Source organism: Zootoca vivipara, chromosome Z, assembly GCF_963506605.1.
Source record: "Zootoca vivipara chromosome Z, rZooViv1.1, whole genome shotgun sequence".
NCBI lineage: Eukaryota > Metazoa > Chordata > Lepidosauria > Squamata > Lacertidae > Zootoca > Zootoca vivipara.
The window spans coordinates 180,433-208,345 of record NC_083294.1 but is presented as its reverse complement, the minus strand read 5'-3'; the positions used below and the strand labels follow the sequence as shown (position 1 = coordinate 208,345).

Here is a 27,913-nt window from a genome sequence, read left to right as displayed (position 1 = left end):
TTTGGAACGTTCGCAACTTTCGTTGCTCCTTTGGAACGTTCGGAACTTTTGTTGTTCCTTTGGAACGTTCGGAACTTTTGCTACTCCTTTGGAACGTTCGGAACTTTTTTTGTTCCTTTGGAATTTTTGTTGTTCCTTCGGAACGTTCGGAAGAGAACTTTCGTTGCTCCTTTGGAACGTTGTGTATCAATTTCGGGAGTCGCAGCGATGGCGCCGGAGCGCGGAAGCGATGGGCGCTCGCAGCCCGGCGGCGGCGGCGCTACCTCGGGGCTGCCCCCGGCTTTCTTGCGCAGCCTGCGGACCCTCTTCGACATCTTGGACGACCGCCGCCGAGGCTACGTGCCCTTGCGGGAGATCGAGTCGCGGTGGCTGCGGCAAGGGAGCGGCGAGGCGAGGGAGTTGCCCCGGGGCGTCTTGGAAGGGCTGCGGCGGGCCGCCCCGGCCAGCGGCTACCTGACCTTCGAGCGCTTCGTGCTGGGCTTGAGATCCTCGCTCCTCGGGCCGGACGAAGGAGGCGCCTGCTCGCCGGGACCCGCCGCCCCTGCTCGGAAAAGCGAGGGGGAAGCCGAGAGGGGGTCCGCCGGAGGGGGCGCGTCTCGGTCCCTGGAGCAGATCGCCGGCGCGCCGGCGGAATGCAAGAGGGCGGTTGCAGGTAGGTAGCCGTGTTGGTCTGAGTCGAAGCAAAATAAAGAATATTCCTTCAGTAGCACCTTAAAGACCAAACTTAGTTAACTAAGAGACCCCAAGGGCCATCCAGTCCAACCCCCTGCCAAGCAGGAAACACCACCAAAGCATTCTTGACCTATGCCTGTCAAGCCTCTGCTTAAAGACCTCCTTAAAGAAGGAGGCTCCACCACACTCCTTGGCAGCAAATCCCACTGCCGAACAGCTCTGACTGTCAGGAAGTTCTTCCTAATCATAGAATCATAGAGTTGGAAGAGACCCCAAGGGCCATCCAGTCCAACCCCCTGCCAAGCAGGAAACACCATCAAAGCATTCTTGACCTATGCCTGCAAGCCTCTGCTTAAAGGCCTCCAAAGGAGGAGGCTCCACCACACTCCTGGGCAGCAAATCCCACTGCCGAACAGCTCTGACTGTCAGGAAGTTCTTCCTAATCATAGAATCATAGAGTTGGAAGAGACCCCGAGGGCCATCCAGTCCAACCCCCTGCCAAGCAGGAAACACCATCCAAGCATTCTTGACCTATGCCTGTCAAGCCTCTGCTTAAAGACCTCCTTAAAGAAGGAGGCTCCACCACACTCCTTGGCAGCAAATCCCACTGCCGAACAGCTCTGACTGTCAGGAAGTTCTTCCTAATCATAGAATCATAGAGTTAGAAGAGACCCCAAGGGCCATCTAGTCCAACCCCCTGCCAAGCAGGAAACACCATCAAAGCATTCTTGACCTATGCCTGTCAAGCCACTGCTTAAAGGCCTCCTTAAAGAAGGAGACTCCACCACACTCCTTGGCAGCAAATCCCACTGCCGAACAGCTCTGACTGTCAGGAAGTTCTTCCTAATCATAGAATCATAGAGTTGGAAGAGACCACAAGGGCCATCCAGTCCAACCCACTGCCAAGCAGGAAACACCATCAAAGCATTCTTGACCTATGCCTGTCAAGCCTCTGCTTAAAGACCTCCTTAAAGAAGGAGACTCCACCACACTCCTTGGCAGCAAATCCCACTGCCGAACAGCTCTGACTGTCAGGAAGTTCTTCCTAATCATGGAATCATAGAGTTGGAAGAGACCACAAGGGCCATCCAGTCCAACCCCCTGCCAAGCAGGAAACACCATCAAAGCATTCTTGACCTATGCCTGTCAAGCCTCTGCTTAAAGGCCTCCCAAGAAGGAGACTCCACCACACTCCTTGGCAGCAAATTCCACTGCCGAACAGCTCTGACTGTCAGGAAGTTCTTCCTGATCATAGAATCATAGAGTTGGAAGAGACCACAAGGGCCATCCAGTCCAACCCCCTGCCAAGCAGGAAACACCATCAAAGCATTCTTGACCTATGCCTGTCAAGCCTCTGCTTAAAGGCCTCCAAAGAAGGAGACTCCACCACACTCCTTGGTAGCAAATCCCACTGCCGAACAGCTCTTACTGTCAGGAAGTTCTTCCTGATGTTGAGGTGGAATCTTCTTTCTTGTAGTTTGGATCCATTGCTCCGTGTCCACTTCTCCTGAGCAGCAGAAAACAATCTTTCTCCCTCCTCCATATGACACCCTTTCGTATATTTGAACATGGCTATCATATCACCCCTTAACCTTCTCTTCTCCAGGCTAAACATACCCAGCTCCCTAAGCCGTTCCTCATAAGGCATCGTTTCCAGGCCTACTGAAGGAATTTTTTTATTTTGCAAGAGAGCAGGTGGGGGGCGGGAGGCTAAAGGGTCTCGCCGTCCCGCGCGAGGACTGGGAACCCATGACTTTTAATTCGCGGGTACAGAAGTGCCCCTCTGAGCATGTGAAAAAGATCTAGGAGTCTTGGTAGACCACAGACTTGACATGAGTCAGCAGTGTGATGCAGCAGCTCAAAAAGCCAATGCAATTCTGGGCTGCATCAATAGGAGTATAGCATCTAGATCTAGGGAAGTAATAGGACCACTGTATTCTGCTCTGGTCAGACCTCACCTGGAGTACCGTGTCCAGTTCTGGGCACCACAGTTCAAGAAGGAGACTGACAAACTGGAACGTGTCCAGTGGGCAACTCCACCACACTCCTTGGCAGCAAAGAAGGAGACTCCACCACACACCTTGGCAGCAGATTCCACTGCCGCACAGCTCTTACTGTCAGGAAGTTCTTCCTGATGTTTAGGTGGAATCTTCTTTCTTGAAGTTTGAATCCATTGCTCCGTGTCCGCTTCTCTGGAGCAGCAGAAAACAACCTTTCTCCCTCCTCTATATGACATCCTTTTATATATTTGAACATGGCTATCATATCACCCCTTAACCTTCTCTTCTCCAGGCTAAACATACCCAGCTCCCTAAGCCGTTCCTCATAAGGCATCGTTTCGAGGCCTTTGACCATTTTGGTTGCCAACTTCCGGAAACATTCCAGCTTGTCAGTATCCTTCTTGAACTGTGGTGCCCAGAACTGGACACAGTACTCCAGGTGAGGTCTGACCAGAGCAGAATACAGTGGTACTATTACTTCCCTTGATCTAGATGCTATACTCCTCTTGATGCAGCCCAGAATTGCATTGGCTTTTTTAGCTGCTGCATCACACTGCTGACTCATGTCAAGTTTGTGGTCTACCAAGACTCCTGGATCCTTTTCACATGTACTGCTCTCAAGCCAGATGTCCCCCATCCTGTATTTGTGCCTTTCATTTTTTTTGCCCAAGTGTAGTACTTTGCATTTCTCCTTGTTAAAATTCATCTTGTTTGCTTTGGCCCAGTTGTCTAATCTGTTGAGGTCATTTTGAAGTGTGATCCTGTCCTCTGGGGTATTAGCCACCCCTCCCCATTTGGTGTCGTCTGCCAACTTGCTCAGGATGCCCTCAAGCCCATCATCCAAGTCATTGATAAAGATGTTGAACAAGACTGGGCCCAAGACAGAACCCTGTGGCTCTTCCCACTAGTCCCTACTCTCCAGGATGAGGAGGAGCCATTGATGAGCACCCTTTGGGTTCGGTCAGTAATCCAGCTACAAATCCACTGAATGGTAGCATTGTCTAGCCCGCATTTGACCAGCTTCTTTACAAGAATATCATGGGGCACCTTGTCAAAGGCCTGGCTGAAATCAAGATAGGCTACATCCGCAGCGTTCCCTTCATCTACCAGGCTTGTAATCCTGTCAAAAAATCAGATTAGTCTGACATGACCTATTTTTCAGAAACCCATGCTGACTTTTAGAGATCACAGCGTTCCTTTCTAGGTGCTCACAGACCGTTTGCTTAATGATCCGCTCTAGAATCTTTCCTGGTATTGATGTCAGGATTACTGGGCGGTCATTGTTTGGCTCCTCTCTTTCCCCCTTTTTGAAAATAGGGACAACATTTGCCCTCCTCCAGTCTGCTGATAAGTGATAAAAAAAAGTAGCTATAGGGTTGCAGGCAAACTTTCCTGAATTTTGGAGAAGGTTTGAGGGAGGCAGAAATAAACTAGAAGCAGTTCGCCCTGTGCATGTACAGGATTATATGGAGAAAGAGAATTTAGAATGCAATTTAGTGACGTGCTTAGAGTAAATAAATCCCAAGGGGAGAATTCATCATAATGTAAATTTATTAATACTGAAATGTTTACAGATATAATATGTTGTTGTTGTTGTTGTTGTTGTTTAGTGGTTTAGCAACAACAACAACATATTATATCTGTAAACATTTCAGATATAATATAGGATACAGCAATGGAAAAATAATATATTTAGGGACGCGTGTTGCAAATAATAGGAAGCAAATCTTTTTATTCTTAGTCGTGTTTTCTTTTTCCCCTTTTTCTCTTTCTTTTTTTTCCCTTTATCTTTTTTCTTTTGAGCCTAGGCACTTTTATGTAGAGGTATGCTGTACTTTTTTCACAAACTGTTTGCTTAATGATCCGCTCTAGAATCTTTCCTGGTATTGATGTCAGGATCTGTAAACATTTCAGATATAATATAGGATACAGCAATGGAAAAATAATATATTTAGGGACTGTTATTTATATTTAGGGACTGCAAATAATATATTTAGTTGCCCTAAATATATATATTTATATTTATAATATATTTAGGGACTGCAAATAATAGGAAGCAAATCTTTTTATTCTTAGTCCTGTTTTCTTTTCCCCCTTTTTCTCTTTCTTTTCTTTTCCTTTTTCTTTTTTCTTTTGAGCCTAGGCACTTTTATGTAGAGGTATGCTGTACTTTTTTTTCCTTACCTTTGAATTTTTAATGTATTTTTTGTCTTCATTTAATTTGTATATTCGTTTCTGTATCTTTGGGAATTTTTTGAATAGAGTTCTGTTTTAAAATTTAAAAAAAAATTAAAAAAAGAAGAAGCAGTTCGTCCTGTGCATGTACAGGATTATATGGAGAAAGAGAATTTAGAATGCAATTTAGTGACGTGCTTAGAGTAAATAAATCACAAGGGGAGAATTCATCATAATGTAAATTTATTAATACTGAAATGTCTACAGATATAATATGTTGTTGTTGTTGTTGTTTAGTGGTTTAGCAACAACAACAACATATTATATCTGTAAACATTTCAGATATAATATAGGATACAGCAATGGAAAAATAATATATTTAGGGACTGTTATTTATATTTAGGGACTGCAAATAATATATTTAGTTGCCCTAAATATATATATTTATATTTATAATATATTTAGGGACTGCAAATAATAGGAAGCAAATCTTTTTATTCTTAGTCCTGTTTTCTTTTTTCCCTTTTTCTCTTTCTTTTTTTTCTTTTTCTTTTTTTCTTTTGAGCCTAGGCACTTTTATGTAGAGGTATGCTGTACTTTTTTTTCCTTACCTTTGAATTTTTAATGTATTTTTTGTCTTCATTTAATTTGTATATTCGTTTCTGTATCTTTGGGAATTTTTTGAATAGAGTTCTGTTTTAAAATTTAAAAAAAAATTAAAAAAAGAAGAAGCAGTTCGTCCTGTGCATGTACAGGATTATATGGAGAAAGAGAATTTAGAATGCAATTTAGTGATGTGCTTAGAGTAAATAAATCACAAGAGGAGAATTCATCATAATGTAAATTTATTAATACTGAAATGTTTACAGATATAATATAGGATACAGCAACGGAAAAATAATATATTTAGGGACTCGTGTTGCAAATAATAGGAAGCAAATCTTTTTATTCTTAGTCCTGTTTTCTTTTTTCCCTTTTTCTCTTTCTTTTTTTTTTCTTTTTCTTTTTTCTTTTGAGCCTAGGCACTTTTATGTAGAGGTATGCTGTACTTTTTTTTCCCTTACCTTTGAATTTTTAATGTATTTTTTGTCTTCATTTAATTTGTATATTCGTTTCTGTATCTTTGGAAATTTTTTGAATAGAGTTCTGTTTTAAATTTTTTTTAAAAAAAATTAATTTTTAATGTATTTTTTGTCTTCATTTAATTTGTATATTCGTTTCTGTATCTTTGGAAATTTTTTGAATAGATTTCTGTTTTAAAATTTAATTTTTTTTAATTTTTAATGTATTTTTTGTCTTCATTTAATTTGTATATTCGTTTCTGTATCTTTGGAAATTTTTTGAATAGAGTTCTGTTTTAAAAATTTTTTTAAAAAATTAATTTTTAATGTATTTTTTGTCTTCATTTAATTTGTATATTCGTTTCTGTATCTTTGGAAATTTTTCGAATAGAGTTCTGTTTTAAAATTTAAAAAAAAATAATGTATTTTTTGTCTTCATTTAATTTGTATATTCGTTTCTGTATCTTTGGAAATTTTTTGAATAGAGTTCTGTTTTAAAATTTAAATTTTTTTTTAAATTTTTAATGTATTTTTTGTCTTCATTTAATTTGTATATTCGTTTCTGCATCTTTGGAAATTTTTTGAATAGAGTTCTGTTTTAAAAATTTTATAAAAAATTAATTTTTAATGTATTTTTTGTCTTCATTTAATTTGTATATTCGTTTCTGTATCTTTGGAAATTTTTTGAATAGAGTTCTGTTTTAAAAAAATTTTTTTAAAAAATAATTTTTAATGTATTTTTTGTCTTCATTTAATTTGTATATTCGTTTCTGCATCTTTGGAAATTTTTTGAATAGAGTTCTGTTTTAAAATTTTTTAATGTATTTTTTGTCTTCATTTAATTTGTATATTCGTTTCTGTATCTTTGGAAATTTTTTGAATAGAGTTCTGTTTTAAAAATTTTTTAAAAAATTAATTTTTAATGTATTTTTTGTCTTCATTTAATTTGTATATTCGTTTCTGTATCTTTGGAAATTTTTCGAATAGAGTTCTGTTTTAAAATTTAAAAAAAATTAATTTTTAATGTATTTTTTGTCTTCATTTAATTTGTATATTCGTTTCTGTATCTTTGGAAATTTTTTGAATAGAGTTCTGTTTTAAAAAATTTTTAAAAAATTAATTTTTAATGTATTTTTTGTCTTCATTTAATTTGTATATTCGTTTCTGTATCTTTGGAAATTTTTCGAATAGAGTTCTGTTTTAAAATTTAAAAAAAAAAATAATTTTTAATGTATTTTTTGTCTTCATTTAATTTGTATATTCGTTTCTGTATCTTTGGAAATTTTTTGAATAGAGTTCTGTTTTAAAATTAAAAAAAAAAAATTAAAAAAAGAAGAAGCAGTTCGTCCTTGGTAAAATTTCCCCCTACCCCCCCTTCCTGGTCTGGGGAGTGGGGGAAGGGAGATAAGAAGGGGACGAGCCCAGGATGGCTTGAATCGGATCACTTCCCCATTCACACTTCTCTCCCATCGACAGCAACTAAAGGGGGCAGCGGTGGCACCCGAAAGCTGGCAGGACAGGCTCGGCACGAGAGCACCTCCAAGGTGGCGGCAGAAGTGCGGAGGCAGCCGAGAGGCTGCGGTGAACACAGGAGACACACCATCACCAACGGCGTGGACTACGGCATGGTAAGAGACCCCTTGCTTGTCACACGTCGGTTGGACGCAGGGGGACGGCGGGAGGCGCCGGCTGGGGTGGGAAACCCCCGAGGAAAGAAGGCTCATAGAATCATAGAATCATAGAATCCTAGAGTTGGAAGAGACCCCAAGGGCCATCCAGTCCAACCCCCTGCCAAGCAGGAAACACCATCCAAGCATTCCTGACAGATGGCTGTCAAGCCTCTGCTTCAAGACCTCCAAAGGAGGAGACTCCGCCACACTCCTTGGCAGCAAATCCCACTGCCGAACAGCTCTGACTGTCAGGAAGTTCTCTTCCTAATGTTGAGGTGGAATTTTCTTTCTTGTAGTTTGAATCCGTTGCTCCGTGTCCGCTTCTCTGGAGCAGCAGAAAACAACCTTTCTCCCTCCTTTATATGACATCCTTTCATATATTTGAACATGGCTATCATATCACCCCTTAACCTTCTCTTCTCCAGGCTAAACATACCCAGCTCCCTAAGCCGTTCCTCATAAGGCATCGTTTCCAGGCCTTTGACCATTTTGGTTGCCCTCTTCTGGACACGTTCCAGCTTATCAGTATCCTTCTTGAACTGTGGTGCCCAGAACTGGACACAATACTCCAGGTGAGGTCTGACCAGAGCAGAATACAGTGGTCCTATTACTTCCCTTGATCTAGATGCTATACTCCTATTGATGCAGCCCAGAATTGCATTGGCTTTTTGAGCTGCTGCATCACACTGCTGACTCATGTCAAGTTTGTGGTCTACCAAGACTCCTAGATCCTTTTCACATGTACTGCTCTCAAGCCAGGTGTCCCCCATCCTGTATTTGTGCCTTTCATTTTTTTCTGCCCAAGTGTAGTACCTTACATTTCTCCTTGTTCAAATTCATCTTGTTTGCTTTGGCCCAGTTGTCTAATCTGTTAAGGTCATTCTGAAGTGTGATCCTGTCTTCTGGGGTGTTAGCCACCCCTCCCAATTTGGTGTCATCTGCAAAGGGCCTGGAGATTGGTTACAGGTAGGTAGCCGTGTTGGTCTGGATCGAAGTAAAATAAAAAAAATCCCTTCAGTAGCACCTTAAAGACCAACTCAGTTTTTATTTTGGTATATGAGCTTTCGTGTGCAGGCGCACTTCTTCAGATACAGTGAAATGGAAGTTTCCAGGCACTTAAGTAGAGAAGGGGTGGGGAGGGGTGGGGATGGGGAGGGGGGATCACTCAGAAGGGTGGTGGAAATGGGTGATTGACGGACTCATAGCTGTTGATGACCGGAAACGACTGCAAATGGTTTTGCATGGAAAAAGCAAGGGTGGAGATGGCTGAAGATCGCTTTATCATGTGTAATGAGATAAGAATCCGATATCTCTGTTCAAACCAGGTCCCTCCATGGTTTTGAGCTTGGGGATAAGTTGCAATTCAGCAACTTGATTGTTGAAGGATACCAAATGGGGAGGGGTGGCCAATACCCCAGAGGACAGGATCACACTTCCAAATGACCTGAACAGATTAGACAACTGGGCCAAAGCAAACAAGATGAATTTGAACAAGGAGAAATGTAAGGTAGTACACTTGGGCAAAAAAAATATGAAAGGCACAAATACAGGATGGGGGACACCTGGCTTGAGAGCAGTACATGTGAAAAGGATCTAGGAGTCTTGGTAGACCACAAACTTGACATGAGTCAGCAGTGTGATGCAGCAGCTCAAAAAGCCAATGCAATTCTGGGCTGCATCAAGAGGAGTATAGCATCTAGATCTAGGGAAGTAATAGGACCACTGTATTCTGCTTGGTCAGACCTCACCTGGAGTACTGTGTCCAGTTCTGGGCACCACAGTTCAAGAAGGATACTGACCAGCTGGAACGTGTCCAGAGGAGGGCAACCAAAATGGTCAAAGGCCTGGAAACGATGCCTTATGAGGAACGGCTTAGGGAGCTGGGTATGTTTAGCCTGGAGAAGAGAAAGTTAAGGGGTGATATGATAGCCATGTTCAAATATATGAAAGGATGTCATAAGGAGGAGGGAGAAAGATTGTTTTCTGCTGCTCCGGAGAAGCGGACACGGAGCAATGGATTCAAACTTCAAGAAAGAAGATTCCACCTCAACGTGAGGAAGAACTTCCTGACAGTAAGAGCTGTTGGGCAGTGGAATTTGCCACCAAGGAGTGTGGTGGAGTCTCCTTCTTTGGAGGTCTTGAAGCAGAGGCTTGACAGCCATATGTCCAGAATGCTTTGATGGTGTTTCCTGCTCGGCAGGGGGTTGGACTGGATGGCCCTTGTGGTCTCTTCCAACTCTAGGATTCTATGATTCTATGAACTTCCTAACAGTCAGAGCTGTTCGGCAGTGGGATTTGCTGCCAAGGAGTGTGGTGGAGTCTCCTTCTTTGGAGGTCTTTAAGCAGAGGCTTGACAGCCATATGTCAAGGATGCTTTGATGGTGTTTCCTGCTCGGCAGGGGGTTGGACTGGATGGCCCTTGAGGTCTCTTCCAACTCTACGATTCTATGATTCTCTATGATTCTATGATTCCACCTAAACATTAGGAAGAACTTCCTGACAGTCAGAGCTGTTCGGCAGTGGGATTTGCTGCCAAGGAGTGTGGTGGAGTCCCCTCCTTTGGAGGTCTTTAAGCAGAGGCTTGACAGGCACATGTCAAGAATGCTTTGATGGTGTTTCCCGCTCGGCAGGGGGTTGGACTGGATGGCCCTTGGGGTCTCTTCCAACTCTAGGATTCTATGATTTAATCCCCGCAACGACCCTGTGAGGTAGGTTGGGCTGAGAGGCAGCGACTGGCCCAGGGTCACGCCCCGTCAGCGTTATAGTCGTGTAGGGACCGGGCACAAGGTGTTTCCCCCCCCTCCCCTCCCCACCCCCACCCCCGCCGGTCCTACTATGGTGGCCCTTTTTTTTTTCGTGAGCGAGGACTCACCGGCTGCGCCTGGGGTTTCTGTCTCGGCAGCTGAAGCACATGAAGGAGCTGGAGAAGGAGAAGGACGTCCTGCTGCAGGGGCTGGAGTTGGCGGAGAGAGTGCGCAACTGGTGCCACCAGCGGATCCAGGCCCTCCAGGAACGCCAGAAGCGGCTGGGCAGCGGGAGAGTCCACAGCGTGAGTAACAGCTTGCCGCTGGCTTCCTTTGGTGTGTTGGCTTTTATTTTATTTTATTTTTATTTTATTTAAATAAAATACCTTTATTTATTTTCTTCCAATCTACAACAGACAAAACAGGTTCAATAAAAATAAAAATAAAAACAGGTTCAATAAAAATCAAGTTTATTGATTCAATAATTTTTATATAATTTTTTTAATATTTATTCAATAAAAATCAAGTTTTGAAGTTTATTTTTTTAAAATAAAATACCTTTATTTATTTTCTTCCAATCTACAACAGGCAAAACAGGTTCAATAAAAATAAAAATAAAAACAGGTTCCATAAAAATCAAGTTTATTGATTCAATAATTTTTATATAATTTTTTAATATTTATTCAATAAAAATCAAGTTTTGAAGTTTATTTTTTTTAAATAAAATACCTTTATTTATTTTCTTCCAATCTACAACAGGCAAAACAGGTTCAATAAAAATAAAAATAAAAACAGGTTCAATAAAAATCAAGTTTATTGATTCAATAATTTTTATATAATTTTTTAAATATTTATTCAATAAAAATCAAGTTTTGAAGTTTATTTTTTTTAAATAAAATACCTTTATTTATTTTCTTCCAATCTACAACAGGCAAAACAGGTTCAATAAAAATAAAAATAAAAACAGGTTCAATAAAAATCAAGTTTATTGATTCAATAATTTTTATATAATTTTTTTAATATTTATTCAATAAAAATCAAGTTTTGAAGTTTATTTTTTTTAAATAAAATACCTTTATTTATTTTCTTCCAATCTACAACAGGCAAAACAGGTTCAATAAAAATAAAAATAAAAACAGGTTCAATAAAAATCAAGTTTATTGATTCAATAATTTTTATATAATTTTTTTAATATTTATTCAATAAAAATCAAGTTTTGAAGTTTATTTTTTTTAAATAAAATACCTTTATTTATTTTCTTCCAATCTACAACAGGCAAAACAGGTTCAATAAAAATAAAAATAAAAACAGGTTCAATAAAAATCAAGTTTATTGATTCAATAATTTTTATATAATTTTTTAATATTTATTCAATAAAAATCAAGTTTTGAAGTTTATTTTTTTTAAATAAAATACCTTTATTTATTTTCCTCCAATCTACAACAGGCAAAACAGGTTCAATAAAAATAAAAATAAAAACAGGTTCAATAAAAATCAAGTTTATTGATTCAATAATTTTTATATAATTTTTTAATATTTATTCAATAAAAATCAAGTTTTGAAGTTTATTTTTTTAAAATAAAATACCTTTATTTATTTTCTTCCAATCTACAACAGGCAAAAGAGGTTCAATCAAAATCAAGAAAATAAAATACATCTATATATATATATATTTTTTTTTTGAATAATATTTATTTATTTATTCCCACTTCAACAACAATATTATATACATTTTCCATATAACAAATAAGATTAAGGAATAAAAAATAAAACAAATCCCATATCTGGGAGCTTAACATAGAAAGATTAAACTCTTAATAACAGTTATTCCTCACAGAACATTTGTAATCAATTGTCTAAAGGGGGGAAAAAAAAAACCCAGAAAAAACAGAAAGAAAGAAAAGAAAAAAAAAAGAAAAGAAAAAAGAAAACACTCTGGGCTTCCTGTTACCACCGACGGCTTAGTTTTTGTTCTTCCATTATCGAATGTATATACAATCAGTACTGTTTCTACTTTCAATATGTTTTCACATTCTATTTCTTTAAGTTTCCACAAATTCAATAAATCGAACTATCTCCTTACCCTTTCACTCAAACGCTATCCTTTTAATTTTACCTTCAGGATATTTTCTAACATATTTCTTGTATCTATCCCACCTTTTAACCAATTCTTCCTTATCTTTCCCTCTCAAACTATTTGTTACTAACTAATAAAATACATCTATAACATTGTGTTACATGTGTCCTATTTGTAAATTACCCCCCCCCTCCCCTCTGAGCCCTCCCTCCCATCCCCAACCACTTCTCTCTTTTTTTTTTTAAATTTTATGTTTAATCTTTATTAAGTTTAAAATCAATATAAAACAAAACAATTCTCTAAAATAAAAGCATACATATATAATCATACAAATTCAAACAAAGCTTACTCCATCTTCTCAAATATATCGTCAACTTGTCTTATATATCTTCCATTCTGTCTTCACATCTTCTTTGTAATTCGACTTCCCCTTCTCTTCTATCCTGACTATAACATTGTTTATCCTCGTACTGCTTACATTAACTTTCCTCCTTGGAATACTACAAAATATTGGTTTCGAACCCAAGTTCTTTTAAGTATACTCCAAATTTTCCCCAATTATCAATAAATTTTTTATTGGAACCGCCCCTAATTGAATTCGTCAATCTCGCTAAATCAATATAACCGATTAATTTCTCTTGCCAATCTCTAATAGTGGGTACTTCCTTACTTTTCCATAATTTTGCAATTAAAATTCTCGCCGCCGCTACCGAGTATAAAAATATCTTTTCATCTTTTTTTCCCACTTCCTCTTCAACCATTCCTAATAGGAAAGATTCTGGAGTCTTCTTTATATTGTATTTAAATATTTTCTTTAACTCTTCTAACACTCCATTCCGGAAAGGTTTAATTTTTGGGCACTGCCACCAGATATGTAGGAACGTACCTACTTCTCTTTCGCACCTCCCCGACCACTTCTCGGCCGTTCTTGAGTTTTCCCCTTTTGATTCCATGTATAATCGCTGCATACTGTTTTCCAAACTCATCTTCATATCGTTTATTTGTGCCATACCTAAATGGTATTATAAGAGTCTTTAATTAATGATTGGCTGTGTGTTTGCTTTTCAGCAAGCGTCCTTGCTTGCCCTTGCAAGCCGCAGGCACAGGGCCCCCCCCCCCAAAACTTCGGCCCTCCTCCAGAGGTTTTGGACTACAAATCCCATCATCCCCGACCGCTGGTCCTCTTCGCTAGGGATCATGGGAGTTGTAGGCCCAAACATCTGGAGGGCCGCCGTTTGGGGAGGCAGCTGCCGCCTTGCTTGAGGACCGAGGAGAGAACGGGGCGTATCCGTGGCCCAAGGATGGATGGGAATGAGAACTAGGGAAGCCGGGGAATGCGCTGGATCCAGACGAAGCCGTAAAGGAAGTACAGTGGTACCTCGGTTTATGAACACAATTGGTTCCGGAAGTCTGTTCATAAACTGAAGCGTTCATAAACTGAAGCGAACTTTCCCATTGAAAGTCATGGAAAGTGGATTAATCTGTTCCAGACAGTCCACGGAGTACTTAAACTGAAGCCTTCATAAACTGAAGCGAACTTTCCCATTGAAAGTAATGGAAAGTGGATTAATCCGTTCTAGACGGGTCCGCGGAGTACTTAAACAGAAATGTTCCTAAACTGAAGCATGGGTGTAATTGGTTCCGGAAGTCTGTTCATAAACTGAAGCGTTCATAAACTGAAGCGAACTTTCCCATTGAAAGTAATGGAAAATGAATTAATCCGTTCTAGATGGGTCCGCGGAGTACTCAACCTGAAGCGTTGATAAACTGAAGCGAACTTTCCCATTGAAAGTAATGGAAAGTGGATTAATCCGTTCTAGACGGGTCCGCGGAGTACTTAAACAGAAATGTTCATAAACTGAAGCATGGGTGTAATTGGTTCCGGAAGTCTGTTCATAAACTGAAGCGTTCATAAACTGAAGCGAACTTTCCCATTGAAAGTAATGGAAAGTGGATTAATCTGTTCCAGACAGTCCACGGAGTACTTAAACTGAAGCGTTCATAAACTGAAGCGAACTTTCCCATTGAAAGTAATGGAAAGTGGATTAATCCGTTCTAGACGGGTCCGCGGAGTACTTAAACAGAAATGTTCATAAACTGAAGCATGGGTGTAATTGGTTCCGGAAGTCTGTTCATAAACTGAAGCGTTCATAAACTGAAGCGAACTTTCCCATTGAAAGTAATGGAAAGTGGATTAATCTGTTCCAGACAGTCCACGGAGTACTTAAACTGAAGCCTTCATAAACTGAAGCGAACTTTCCCATTGAAAGTAATGGAAAGTGGATTAATCCGTTCTAGACGGGTCCGCGGAGTACTTAAACAGAAATGTTCATAAACTGAAGCATGGGTGAAATTGGTTCCGGAAGTCTGTTCATAAACTGAAGCGTTCATAAACTGAAGCGAACTTTCCCATTGAAAGTAATGGAAAATGAATTAATCCGTTCCAGATGGGTCCGCGGTGTTCATAAACCGAAAATTCATAAACCGAGGTGTTCGTAAACCGAGGTTCCACTGTAGAAACGGGCCCCGGTGTTTGGGCCGGGGCGCCGGTACGCACGGCGGATCTCGTCGGTCTTTTCCGTGAAGCTGGAATTTTGCCGGATCTTGTACATGACGTGAGGAGGGAGGGTGCCGCCCTTGTTCGTTTGGAGGATCACACCTTTATTGGGGGGGGACGGACGCAGGACGGGACAGAAAAGAATGCATAAAGCCACAAAAAAGAATGCATAAAGCCACAAAAACCTCGTGTTGCAAGCAGAGTTGCATCTCCAGGGCCAGACGAACTACATCCAAGAGTATTAAAAGAACTGGCAGAGGTGATTTCAGAACCACTGGCAATAATCTTTGAAAATTCCTGGAGAACAGGCGAAGTCCCAGCAGACTGGAGGAGGGCAAATGTTGTCCCTATTTTCAAAAAGGGGGGAAAGAGAGGACCCAAACAATGACCGCCCAGTAATCCTGACATCGATACCAGGAAAGATTCTAGAGCGGATCATTAAGCAAACCGTTTGTGAAAAAAGTACAGCATACCTCTACATAAAAGTGCCTAGGCTCAAAAGAAAAAAGAAAAAGAAAGAGAAAAAGGGGAAAAAGAAAACACGACTAAGAATAAAAAGATTTGCTTCCTATTATTTGCAACTCGCGTCCCTAAATATATTATTTTTCCATTGCTGTATCCTATATTATATCTGAAATGTTTACAGATATAATATGTTGTTGTTGTTGCTAAACCACTAAACAACAACAACATATTATATCTGTAAACATTTCAGTATTAATAAATTTACATTATGATGAATTCTCCCCTTGGGATTTATTTACTCTAAGCACATCACTAAATTGCATTCTAAATTCTCTTCCTCCATATAATCCTGTACATGCACAGGACGAACTGCTTCTTCTTTTTTTAATTTTTTTTTTTAAATTTTAAAACAGAACTCTATTCAAAAAATTTCCAAAGATACAGAAACGAATATACAAATTAAATGAAGACAAAAAATACATTAAAAATTCAAAGGTAAGGAAAAAAAAGTACAGCATACCTCTACATAAAAGTGCCTAGGCTCAAAAGAAAAAAGAAAAAGAAAAAAAAAGAAAGAGAAAAAGGGAAAAAAGAAAACACGACTAAGAATAAAAAGATTTGCTTCCTATTATTTGCAGTCCCTAAATATATTATAAATATAAATATATATATTTAGGGCAACTAAATATATTATTTGCAGTCCCTAAATATAAATAACAGTCCCTAAATATATTATTTTTCCATTGCTGTATCCTATATTATATCTGAAATGTTTACAGATATAATATGTTGTTGTTGTTGCTAAACCACTAAACAACAACAACAACAACATATTATATCTGTAAACATTTCAGTATTAATAAATTTACATTATGATGAATTCTCCCCTTGGGATTTATTTACTCTAAGCACATCACTAAATTGCATTCTAAATTCTCTTCCTCCATATAATCCTGTACATGCACAGGACGAACTGCTTCTAGTTTATTTCTGACTCCCTCAAACCTTCTCCAAAATTGAGGATAGTTTGCCTGCAACCCTATAGCTACTTTTTTTTATCACTTATCAGCAGACTGGAGGAGGGCAAATGTTGTCCCTATTTTCAAAAGGGGGGAAAGAGAGGAGCCAAACAATGACCGCCCAGTAATCCTGACATCGATACCAGGAAAGATTCTAGAGCGGATCATTAAGCAAACGGTCTGTGAGCACCTAGAAAGAAACGCTGTGATCACTAAAATTCAGCATGGGTTCCTGAAAAATAAGTCACGTCAGACTAATCTGATCTCATTTTTTGACAGGATTACAAGCCTGGCAGATGAAGGGAACGCTGTGGATGTAGCCTATCTTGATTTCAGCCAGGCCTTTGACAAGGTGCCCCATGATATTCTTGTAAAGAAGCTGGTCAAATGCGGGCTAGACAATGCTACCATTCAGTGGATTTGTAACTGGCTTACTGACCGAACCCAAAGGGTGCTCATCAATGGCTCCTCCTCATCCTGGAGAGTAGTGACTAGTGGGAAGAGCCACAGGGTTCTGTCTTGGGCCCAGTCTTGTTCAACATCTTGATCAAGGACTTGGATGATGGGCTTGAGGGCATCCTGAGCAAGTTTGCAGATGACACCAAATGGGGAGGGGTGGCTAACACCCCAGAGGACAGGATCACACTTCAGAATGACCTTAACAGATTAGACAACTGGGCCAAAGCAAACAAGATGAATTTTAACAAGGAGAAATGTAAGGGCAAAAAAAATTATGAAAGGCACAAATACAGGATGGGGGACACCTGGCTTGAGAGCAGTACATGTGAAAAGGATCCAGGAGTCTTGGTAGACCACAAACTTGACATGAGTCAGCAGTGTGATGCAGCAGCTCAAAAAGCCAATGCAATTCTGGGCTGCATCAAGAGGAGTATAGCATCTAGATCTAGGGAAGTAATAGTACCACTGTATTCTGCTCTGGGCAGACCTCACCTGGAGTACTGTGTCCAGTTCTGGGCACCACAGTTCAAGAAGGATCCTGACATGCTGGAACGGGTCCAGAAGAGGGCACCGAAAATGGTCAAAGGCCTGGAAACGATGCCTTATGAGGAACGGCTTAGGGAGCTGGGTATGTTTAGCCTGGAGAAGAGAAGGTGAAGGGGTGATATGATAGCCATGTTCAAATATATGAAAGGATGTCATATAGAGGAGGGAGAAAGGTTGTTTTCTGCTGCTCCAGAGAAGCAGACACGGAGCAATGGATTCAAACTTCAAGAAAGAAGATTCCACCTAAACATTGGGGGTGGGGGATCACAGGAAAGAACCACAGCAACGCGTGGCCGGGTCAGCTAGTTTATTAATAAAAGTATTTATATACTGCTAAATTCCACCTCAACATTAGGAAGAGCTTCCTGACAGTAAGAGCTGTTCGGCAGTGGGATTTGCTGCCAAGGAGTGTGGTGGAGTCTCCTTCTCTGGAGGTCTTGAAGCAGAGGCTTGACAGGCGTATGTCAAGAATGCTTTGGTGGTGTTTCCTGCTTGGCAGGGGGTTGGACTGGGTGGCCCTTGTGGTCTCTTCCAACTCTATGATTCTATGATTCTATGATTCTATGAGTGCTCCTGTGGATTGACAGCTGGCCTTGCTGTTCTCTTACATTGCTTCCTCTCTTCCTTCCTCCACAGGACTCGTTCGCCGAGGGCGCTCTGAGCCACCACCTCCTGCCCAAACTGCAAGCGCTGAACCAGTGCCTCGGCGAGCTATTGTGCCTCTCGGCGAAGGTGAGAGCTGCGGTACAGACAGAGTAGGGCAAGGGCCAAGGAAGCGGGAGTGCTGGGAGTTGAAAGGCCGCGAGTGGGCTAGCCATGAGGGCTGAGCTCTGCCTCCGACCGAAACATCAGGAAGAACTTCCTGACAGTCAGAGCTGTTCGGCAGTGGGATTTGCTGCCAAGGAGTGTGGTGGAGTCTCCTCCTTTGGAGGCCTTTAAGCGGAGGCTTGACAGGCATATGTCAAGAATGCTGTGATGGTGTTTCCTGCTCGGCAGGGGGGTTGGACTGGATGGCCCTTGGGGTCTCTTCCAACTCTACGATTCTATGATTCAATGCTTCTGAATGCCAGTTGCCAGAAGCTAATGTGCTCAGGTCCTCCTTTCCGGTTTCCCATGGGGGCATCTTGTTGGCCACTGGGAGAACAGGGTGCTGGACCAGACAGGCCATTGGCCTGATCCAGGAGCGCTCCTCTTGTGTTCTTTCGGGAGTCTCGGTGACATCCATTTACACACACTGACTGGATAATAATCAATCAATATACTTTATTCGACCGATAGAACAAAAACATTTCACAATACAAAGATAAACATATAAAACTGAAGGCATCAGGAGGATACATAAAATATAAAAATATAAAACTGAGGACATCAGCGGGATACATAAATGGGGTATGACCGCACTACTAAACCTCCTACAGGTAACCCGCATCAAGACATTCGATTATACGTTTCCGACACTTGAGCGCCAGGAAAAGGAATTTAGCCACTAAGAAGGTTATTTTCCCAGTGGGCTTGTTGAGCAAATATGCTGCCTGCCGTTCTCTTGGTCGGGAACTAAACTGAGATAAATACGGGTCTATAAGATATTGCCTTAAATCATTATAAAAGGGACAACTCAGTAGAATGTGTTGTGTGGATTCTGCCTCGCCCAAGGCACAATGGCACATTCTCTGACCGTATGGGACTCCTCCAAATCTTCCCCTCAAAACCGCCGAATCCAGGACATTCAGTCTAGCCACAGTAAGTAGTCTGCGGTATTCCACGTAGTGGATATCCGCCAGGTAACGGGCTGGTGCAGACCGATACACCTGCTCCCCTAAAAACACCCCAGATTTCACGCGGGCTATGTCCTCCTGTCTGGCGCTATCCCCCAATCTCTGAGCGGTCATCGCTTTAGCGCGACTGAACGTCATGGACTCAATATAAAGGGAGGACAGACCGCACTTTTGCACTTCCTCTACCACTTCCCTTTCCCATGGAGATTTAAAATAATAATAATAGTAATAATAATAATAATAATAATAATAATAATAATAATAATAGATTTTTATTTATACCCCGCCCTCCCCAATCAAAAACCGGGCTCAGGGCGGCTGACACCAACAGAATTACAATGAAACATAGAAACAATTAATTAAAATACAGTGTTAAAATTTAAAGTGCAGCCTCATTTCAAGTAGTCCATAAATCCAGGCCACGAGGGAGGAAAAGCACAGGGGTCAGACTTAAGTCCAGCGCAGAGGCCAGGCAGAACAGCTCGGTGTCTTGCAGGCCCTGCGGAAAGATGACAAATCCCGCAGGGCCCTGGTCTCCTGGGAAAGAGCGTTCCACCAAGTTGGGGCCAGTACTGAAAAGGCCCCGGCTCTAGTAGAGGCCAATCTAGCCATCTTATGACTCAGGATCTCCAGAATATTGTTGTTTGTGGACCTTAAGGTCCTCCGCGGGGCATACCAGGAGAGGCGGCCCCGTAGGTACGAGGGTCCCAAGCTGCATAGGGCTTTAAAGGTCAAAACCAGCACCTTAAACCTGATCCTGTACTCCACCGGGAGCCAGTGCAGCTGGTAAAGCACTGGATGAATGCGATCCCGCGGCCGGGACCCCGTCAGGAGCCTCGCCGCGGCATCCTGCGCCCGCTGGAGTTTCTGGGTCAGCTTGAAGGGCAGCCCCGCGTAGAGCGAGTTACAATAGTCAAGCCTGGAGGTGATCGTCGCATGGATCGCTGCGGCCGGATCAGGGCGAGAGAGGTAGGGGACCAAATGCTTAATACGGCGGAGATTGAAAAATGCCAGGTCTTCACCCCGATGTAGCAGTATACCACTGTGGGATTTGCCAAGTCTTCATCAGGCCTCTCTTTGCATCCATGAGGACTAGAAACTAGATGTTTTTGTTTTGGAAAAGCAACTAAAGCTAGGATTGACATGACACACACCCCACTGCCAATTTTAACCTAGAAAGCCTACATGGCTCCATATTTGGGAATGCATCTTCCTGGTGTGAACCTTGCAAATGTCTTTGAACCTTATTCAACATCTTGATCAATGACTCGGATGATGGGCTTGAGGGCATCCTGAGCAAGTTTGCAGGCGACACCAAATTGGGAGGGGTGGCTAATACCCCAGAGGACAGGATCACGCTTCAGAATGACCTTAACAGATTAGACAACTGGGCCAAAGCAAACAAGATGAATTTTAACAAGGAGAAATGTAAGGGCAAAAAAAAAATGAAAGGCACAAATACAGGATGGGGGACACCTGGCTTGAGAGCAGTACATGTGAAAAGGATCCAGGAGTCTTGGTTGACCACAAACTTGACCTGAGTCAGCAGTGTGATGCAGCAGCTCAAAAAGCCAATGCAATTCTGGGCTGCATCAATAGGAGTATAGCATCTAGATCAAGGGAAGTAATAGTACCACTGTATTCTGCTCTGGTCAGACCTCACCTGGAGTACTGTGTCCAGTTCTGGGCACCACAGCTCAAGAAGGATACGGACAAGCTGGAACGTGTCCAGAGGAGGGAAACCAAAATGGTCAAAGGCCTGGAAACGATGCCTTAGGAGGAACGGCTTAGGGAGCTGGGTATGTTTAGCCTGGAGAAGAGAAGGTTAAGGGGTGATATGATAGCCATGTTCAAATATATAAAAGGATGTCATATGGAGGAGGGAGAAAGGTTGTTTTCTGCTGCTCCAGAGAAGCGGACACGGAGCAATGGATTCAAACTTCAAGAAAGAATATTCCACCTCAACATTAGGAAGAACTTCCTGACAGTCAGAGCTGTTCGGCAGTGGGATTTGCTGCCAAGGAGTGTGGTGGAGTCTCCTCCTTTGGAGGTCTTGAAGCAGAGGCTTGACAGGCATATGTCAAGAATGCTTGGATGGTGTTTCCTGCTTGGCAGGGGGTTGGACTGGATGGCCCTTGGGGTCTCTTCCAACTCTAGGATTCTATGATTCTATGATTAGGAAGAACTTCCTGACAGTAAGAGCTGTTCGGCAGTGGGATTTGCTGCCAAGGAGTGTGTTGGAGTCTCCTTCTTTGGAGGTCTTGAAGCAGAGGCTCGACAGGCATATGTCAAGAATGCTTGGATGGTGTTTCCTGCTTGGCAGGGGGTTGGACTGGATGGCCCTTGGGGTCTCTTCCAACTCTATGATTCTATGATTGGGGGCATTCAAAGTGCTCCCCACCTGGTGACAACAAAGGAGAGGGCCTTTTCAGTTGTGGGAACCCTTAATCAGGACCCAAGTATAAGAGTACCCTCCCGGCCTTGTGGCTTCCAGTGTGACTGTGGAAGCAGAGCAGAGCTGCCATGGTTCGTAGCCATCAATAGCTCCATCTCATCCATGCATTTGTCCAGTCCTCTTTTAAAGCTATCTAGGTTGGTGGCCACCACTGCCTCTTGTGGGAGGGAGTTCCACAGTTTAACTGTGCTCTGTGTTAGTCATAGAATTGTAGCGTTGGGAGGGACCCAAGAGGACATGTAGTCCAACCCTCTGCAATGCAAGAATCACAGCTAAATAATCCCTGACAGGTCGAGGAGTCACCTAAAGACTTTCTCGTGTGTGTTAGAATGAGGGATGGAGTGCTGGTTTTGACCTTTAAAGCCCTCTGCAGCTTTTCCTGACAGTAAGAGCTGTTCGGCAGTGGGATTTGCTGCCAAGGAGTGTGGTGGAGTCTCCTTCTTTGGAGGTCTTTAAGCAGAGGCTTGACAGGCATATGTCAAGAATGCTTGGATGGTGTTTCCTGCTTGGCAGGGGGTTGGACTGGATGGCCCTTGGGGTCTCTTCCAACTCTAGGATTCTATGATTAGGAAGAACTTCCTGACAGTAAGAGCTGTTCGGCAGTGGGATTTGCTGCCAAGGAGTGCGGTGGAGTCTCCTTCTTTGGAGGCCTTGAAGCAGAGGCTTGACAGGCATATGTCAAGAATGCTTGGATGGTGTTTCCTGCTTGGCAGGGGGTTGGACTGGATGGCCCTCGGGGTCTCTTCCAACTCTAGGATTCCAGGATTCTATGATTAATCTGTATTTTAATTAATTGTTTTTATGTTTTATTGTCATTCTGTTGGTGTCAGCCGCCCTGAGCCCGGCTTTTGACTGGGGGCGGGGGCGGGGTATAAATAAAAATTTATTATTATTATATTATTATTATTAAGAAGATGGTGGTGGTTTGTCTTTTTGAGAGAGTGTGTGTGAAGCGCAGGCAGCCCTGGAACAAACCACTTTTCTTTGTCTCTAGCCCCCGAACCCCGGTTTTGCCATGGGGCACGCTCCACCCTCTGCCCCCACGGCCTCCCCTCCTCTCGTCGGATCTCAGCAGGCCTTCAACATGTTGAAGGAGCAGAACCGCCTGCTCACCATGGTGAGTGTGCTACAAGTGCCAGACCGAGAAATATTTATTATTGCGGTCGAGGACCAGTTCATAGAGAAACATAAAATACGGATAAAAATAAAAATAAAATACTGGGAGTCCCTTTTGAAAGAACAGTTTCAGGGAGCATACGGTATATATGACGCTTTGTGGAACGTTTGAAATACATCGTTCATCCTATATACAATGCTGAAAGTTTAACCCTTAAAAGAGAAGCTGGGTATGTTTAGCCTGGAGGAGAGAAGGTGAAGGGGGGATATGATAGCCATGTTCAAATATATGAAAGGACGTCATATGGAGGAGGGAGAAAGGTTGTTTTCTGCTGCTCCGGAGAAGCGGGCACGGAGCAATGGATTCAAACTTCAAGAAAGAAGATTCCACCTCAACATTAGGAAGAACTTCCTGACAGTAAGAGCTGCTCGACAGTGGGATTTGCTGCCAAGGAGTGTGGTGGAGTCTCCTTCTTTGGAGGTCTTTAAGCAGAGGCTTGACAGGCATATGTCAGGAATGCTTTGATGGTGTTTCCTGCTGGGCAGGGGGTTGGACTGGATGGCCCTTGGGGTCTCTTCCAACTCTATGATTCTATGTGGTGGTCTTAACTATGCCTTTACCTTGCAGGAGGTGACAGACAAAAGCGAGCGGATCACCCAGCTGGAGCGGGAGAAATCCACTCTGATCAAGCAGCTGTTTGAAGCGCGTGCCCACAGCCAGGAGGAAAGCAACCAGCTGGACTCCACCTTCATCTAAAGACAGACGTCCCCAAACTCCGGCCCTCCAGATGTTTTGGACTCCAATGCCCATTATCCCTGCCCACCGGTCCTCTTAGCTAGGGACCATGGGAGTTGTAGGGCCGAAACATCTGGAGGGCCGCAGGTTGGGGGTGCCCGATCCGAGACCATCTCTGGTCAGACCTCACCTGGAGTGCTGTGTCCAGTTCCAGAAGGAGACTGACCAGCTGGAACGTGTCCAGAGGAGGGCAACCGAAATGGTCCGAGGCCTGGAAACGATGCCTTATGAGGAACGGCTTAGGGAGCTGGGTATGTTTAGCCTGGAGAAGAGAAGGTCAAGGGGTGATATGATAGCCATGTTCAAATATATAAAAGGATGTCATATAGAGGAGGGAGAAAGGTTGTTTTCTGCTGCTCCAGAGAAGCGGACACGGAGCAACGGATTCAAGCTACAAGAAAGAAGATTCCACCTCAACATTAGGAAGAACTTCCTGACAGTAAGAGCTGTTCGGCAGTGGAACTTGCTGCCAGTTCTGGGCACCACAGTTCAAGAAGGAGACTGACCAGCTGGAACGTGTCCAGAAGAGGGCAACCGAAATGGTCCAAGGCCTGGAAACGATGCCTTACGAGGAACGGCTTAGGGAGCTGGGTATGTTTAGCCTGGAGAAGAGAAGGTTAAGGGGCGATATGATAACCATGTTCAAATATATAAAAGGATGTCATATAGAGGAGGGAGAAAGGTTGTTTTCTGCTGCTCCAGAGAAGCGGACACGGAGCAATGGATTCAAACTACAAGAAAGAAGATTCCACCTCAACATTAGGAAGAACTTCCTGACAGTAAGAGCTGTTCGGCAGTGGAACTTGCTGCCAGTTCTGGGCACCACAGTTCAAGAAGGAGACTGACCAGCTGGAACGTGTCCAGAGGAGGGCAACCGAAATGGTCAAAGGCCTGGAAACGATGCCTTATGAGGAACGGCTTAGGGAGCTGGGTATGTTTAGCCTGGAGAAGAGAAGGTTCAGGGGGGATATGATAGCCATGTTCAAATACCGTTTTTCTCATATTATAAGACACATCTTATATTTATTTTTTCCACACTATGGCTTATTTCCAAGGGATGTCTTATTTTTTTCCCTCCTCCTCCTGCCGCGGCCGGCATTGCTGCTGCGCCCATCACTATGTCTTATTTTCGGGGTATGGCTTATATTCCTCGAATGCTTAAAAATCCTGCGATGGCTTATTTTATGGGTATGTCTTAAAATATGAGAAACTGGGTATATAAAAGGATGTCATAGAGAGGAGGGAGAAAAGGTTGCTTTCTGCTGCGCCAGAGAAGCGGACACGGAGCAATGGATTCAAGCTACAAGAAAGAAGATTCCACCTCAACATTAGAAAGAACTTCCTGACAGTAAGAGCTGTTCGGCAGTGGGATTTGCTGCCAAGGAGTGTGGTGGAGTCTCCTTCTTTGGAGGTCTTTAAGCAGAGGCTTGACAGGCATATGTCAAGAATGCTTTGATGGTGTTTCCTGCTTGGCAGGGGGTTGGACTGGATGACCCTTGTGGTCTCTTCCAACTCTAGGATTCTATGATTCTTTGAGGCAGCTGCACGGGGGGGAGGGGAAAACGGATATTTTAAGAGGCACTAACTACTGGGCCACCCAGCTTTCACCAACCTGGTGCCTTCCAGCTGTTTTAGACTACAATTCCCATCAGCCACAGCATCATACAACCACCCTGGCTGAGGCCTTTGGGAGTTGTAGTCCAAAATGTCCAGAAGGCACCAAGATGATGGAGGTTGGGCTTGGCTATCCTGACAGTAAGAGCTGTTCGGCAGTGGAATTTGCTGCCAGGGAGTGTGGTGGAGTCTCCTTCTTTGGGAGGTCTTTAAGCAGAGGCTTGACAGGCATACGTCAGGAATGCTTTGATGGTGTTTCCTGCTTGGCAGGGGGTTGGACTGGATGGCCCTTGTGGTCTCTTCCAACTCTATGACTCTATGATTCTCTATGATTCTATGATTCCACCTAAACATTAGAAAGAACTTCCTGACAGTAAGAGCTGTTCGGCAGTGGGATTTGCTGCCAAGGAGTGTGGTGGAGTCTCCTTCTTTGGGAGGTCTTTAAGCAGAGGCTTGACAGGCATATGTCAGGAATGCTTTGATGGTGTTTCCTGCTCAGCAGGGGGTTGGACTGGATGGCCCTTGGGGTCTCTTCCAACTCTATGACTCTATGATTCTCTATGATTCTATGACTCCACCTAAACATTAGAAAGAACTTCCTGACAGTAAGAGCTGTTCGGCAGTGGAATTTGCTGCCAAGGAGAGTGGTGGAGTCTCCTTCTTTGGGAGGTCTTTAAGCAGAGGCTTGACAGGCATACGTCAGGAATGCTTTGATCGTGTTTCCTGCTTGGCAGGGGGTTGGACTGGATGGCCCTTGTGGTCTCTTCCAACTCTATGACTCTATGATTCTCTATGATTCTATGATTCCACCTAAACATTAGAAAGAACTTCCTGACAGTAAGAGCTGTTCGGCAGTGGGATTTGCTGCCAAGGAGTGTGGTGGAGTCTCCTTCTTTGGGAGGTCTTTAAGCAGAGGCTTGACAGGCATATGTCAGGAATGCTTTGATGGTGTTTCCTGCTCGGCAGGGGGTTGGACTGGATGGCCCTTGGGGTCTCTTCCAACTCTAGGATTCTATGATTCTCTATGATTCTATGATTCCACCTAAACATTAGAAAGAACTTCCTGACAGTAAGAGCTGTTCGGCAGTGGAATTTGCTGCCAAGGAGTGTGGTGGAGTCTCCTTCTTTGGAGGTCTTGAAGCAGAGGCTTGACAGCCATCTGTCAGGAATGCTTTGATGGTGTTTCCTGCTTGGCAGGGGGTTGGACTGGATGGCCCTTGTGGTCTCTTCCAACTCTTTGATTCTATGAGTAGGAAGAACTTCCTGACAGTAAGAGCTGTTCGGCAGTGGGATTTGCTGCCAAGGAGTGTGGTGGAGTCTCCTTCTTTGGGAGGTCTTTAAGCAGAGGCTTGACAGGCATATGTCAGGAATGCTTTGATGGTGTTTCCTGCTCAGCAGGGGGTTGGACTGGATGGCCCTTGGGGTCTCTTCCAACTCTATGACTCTATGATTCTCTATGATTCTATGACTCCACCTAAACATTAGAAAGAACTTCCTGACAGTAAGAGCTGTTCGGCAGTGGAATTTGCTGCCAAGGAGAGTGGTGGAGTCTCCTTCTTTGGGAGGTCTTTAAGCAGAGGCTTGACAGGCATACGTCAGGAATGCTTTGATCGTGTTTCCTGCTTGGCAGGGGGTTGGACTGGATGGCCCTTGTGGTCTCTTCCAACTCTATGACTCTATGATACTCTATGATTCTATGATTCCACCTAAACATTAGAAAGAACTTCCTGACAGTAAGAGCTGTTCGGCAGTGGGATTTGCTGCCAAGGAGTGTGGTGGAGTCTCCTTCTTTGGGAGGTCTTTAAGCAGAGGCTTGACAGGCATATGTCAGGAATGCTTTGATGGTGTTTCCTGCTCGGCAGGGGGTTGGACTGGATGGCCCTTGGGGTCTCTTCCAACTCTAGGATTCTATGATTCTCTATGATTCTATGATTCCACCTAAACATTAGAAAGAACTTCCTGACAGTAAGAGCTGTTCGGCAGTGGAATTTGCTGCCAAGGAGTGTGGTGGAGTCTCCTTCTTTGGAGGTCTTTAAGCAGAGGCTTGACAGCCATCTGTCAGGAATGCTTTGATGGTGTTTCCTGCTTGGCAGGGGGTTGGACTGGATGGCCCTTGTGGTCTCTTCCAACTCTTTGATTCTATGAGTAGGAAGAACTTCCTGACAGTAAGAGCTGTTCGGCAGTGGGATTTGCTGCCAAGGAGTGTGGTGGAGTCTCCTTCTTTGGGAGGTCTTTAAGCAGAGGCTTGACAGGCATACGTCAGGAATGCTTTGATGGTGTTTCCTGCTTGGCAGGGGGTTGGACTGGATGGCCCTTGGGGTCTCTTCCAACTCTAGGATTCTACGAATATGGGCAGACTTACCCAGTATCTGTCACGCTCCAAATAGAATGTCCATAGACATGCTGTGACATCATTGATTGTCCACCAATGGCAGGAAACCCATTACAGCTACAGTGGGTTTTGTGGGCATGTAGGGACATGGGGGGGCGCGGCGCTGAGGGTTCAACCACAGAGCCTAGGGCTTGCCGATCAGAAGGTCGGCGGTTCGAATCCCCGCCGCGGGGTGAGCTCCCGTCGCTCGGTCCCAGCTCCTGCCCACCTAGCAGTTCAAAAGCACGTCAAAAGTGCAAGTAGATAAATAGGAACCGCTCCGGCGGGAATCATAGAATCCTAGAGTTGGAAGAGACCCCAAGGGTCATCCAGTCCAACCC

The 27,913-nt window shown here is 43.2% G+C and overlaps 1 protein-coding gene across 1 annotated transcript; it reads left to right on the top strand.

Annotated features, from left to right (window-relative positions):
- The first annotated feature begins 207 nt into the window (after positions 1-207).
- On the top strand, positions 208-27,913 carry SAPCD2 (suppressor APC domain containing 2). Its single transcript, XM_060270554.1, has 7 exons — positions 208-652; positions 5,870-5,879; positions 7,242-7,536; positions 10,481-10,627; positions 18,082-18,177; positions 22,670-22,792; positions 23,420-27,913. The coding sequence occupies exons 1-7, from the start codon at positions 208-210 to the stop codon at positions 23,546-23,548; spliced, it is 1,245 nt and encodes a 414-aa protein (XP_060126537.1). The 3' UTR covers positions 23,549-27,913.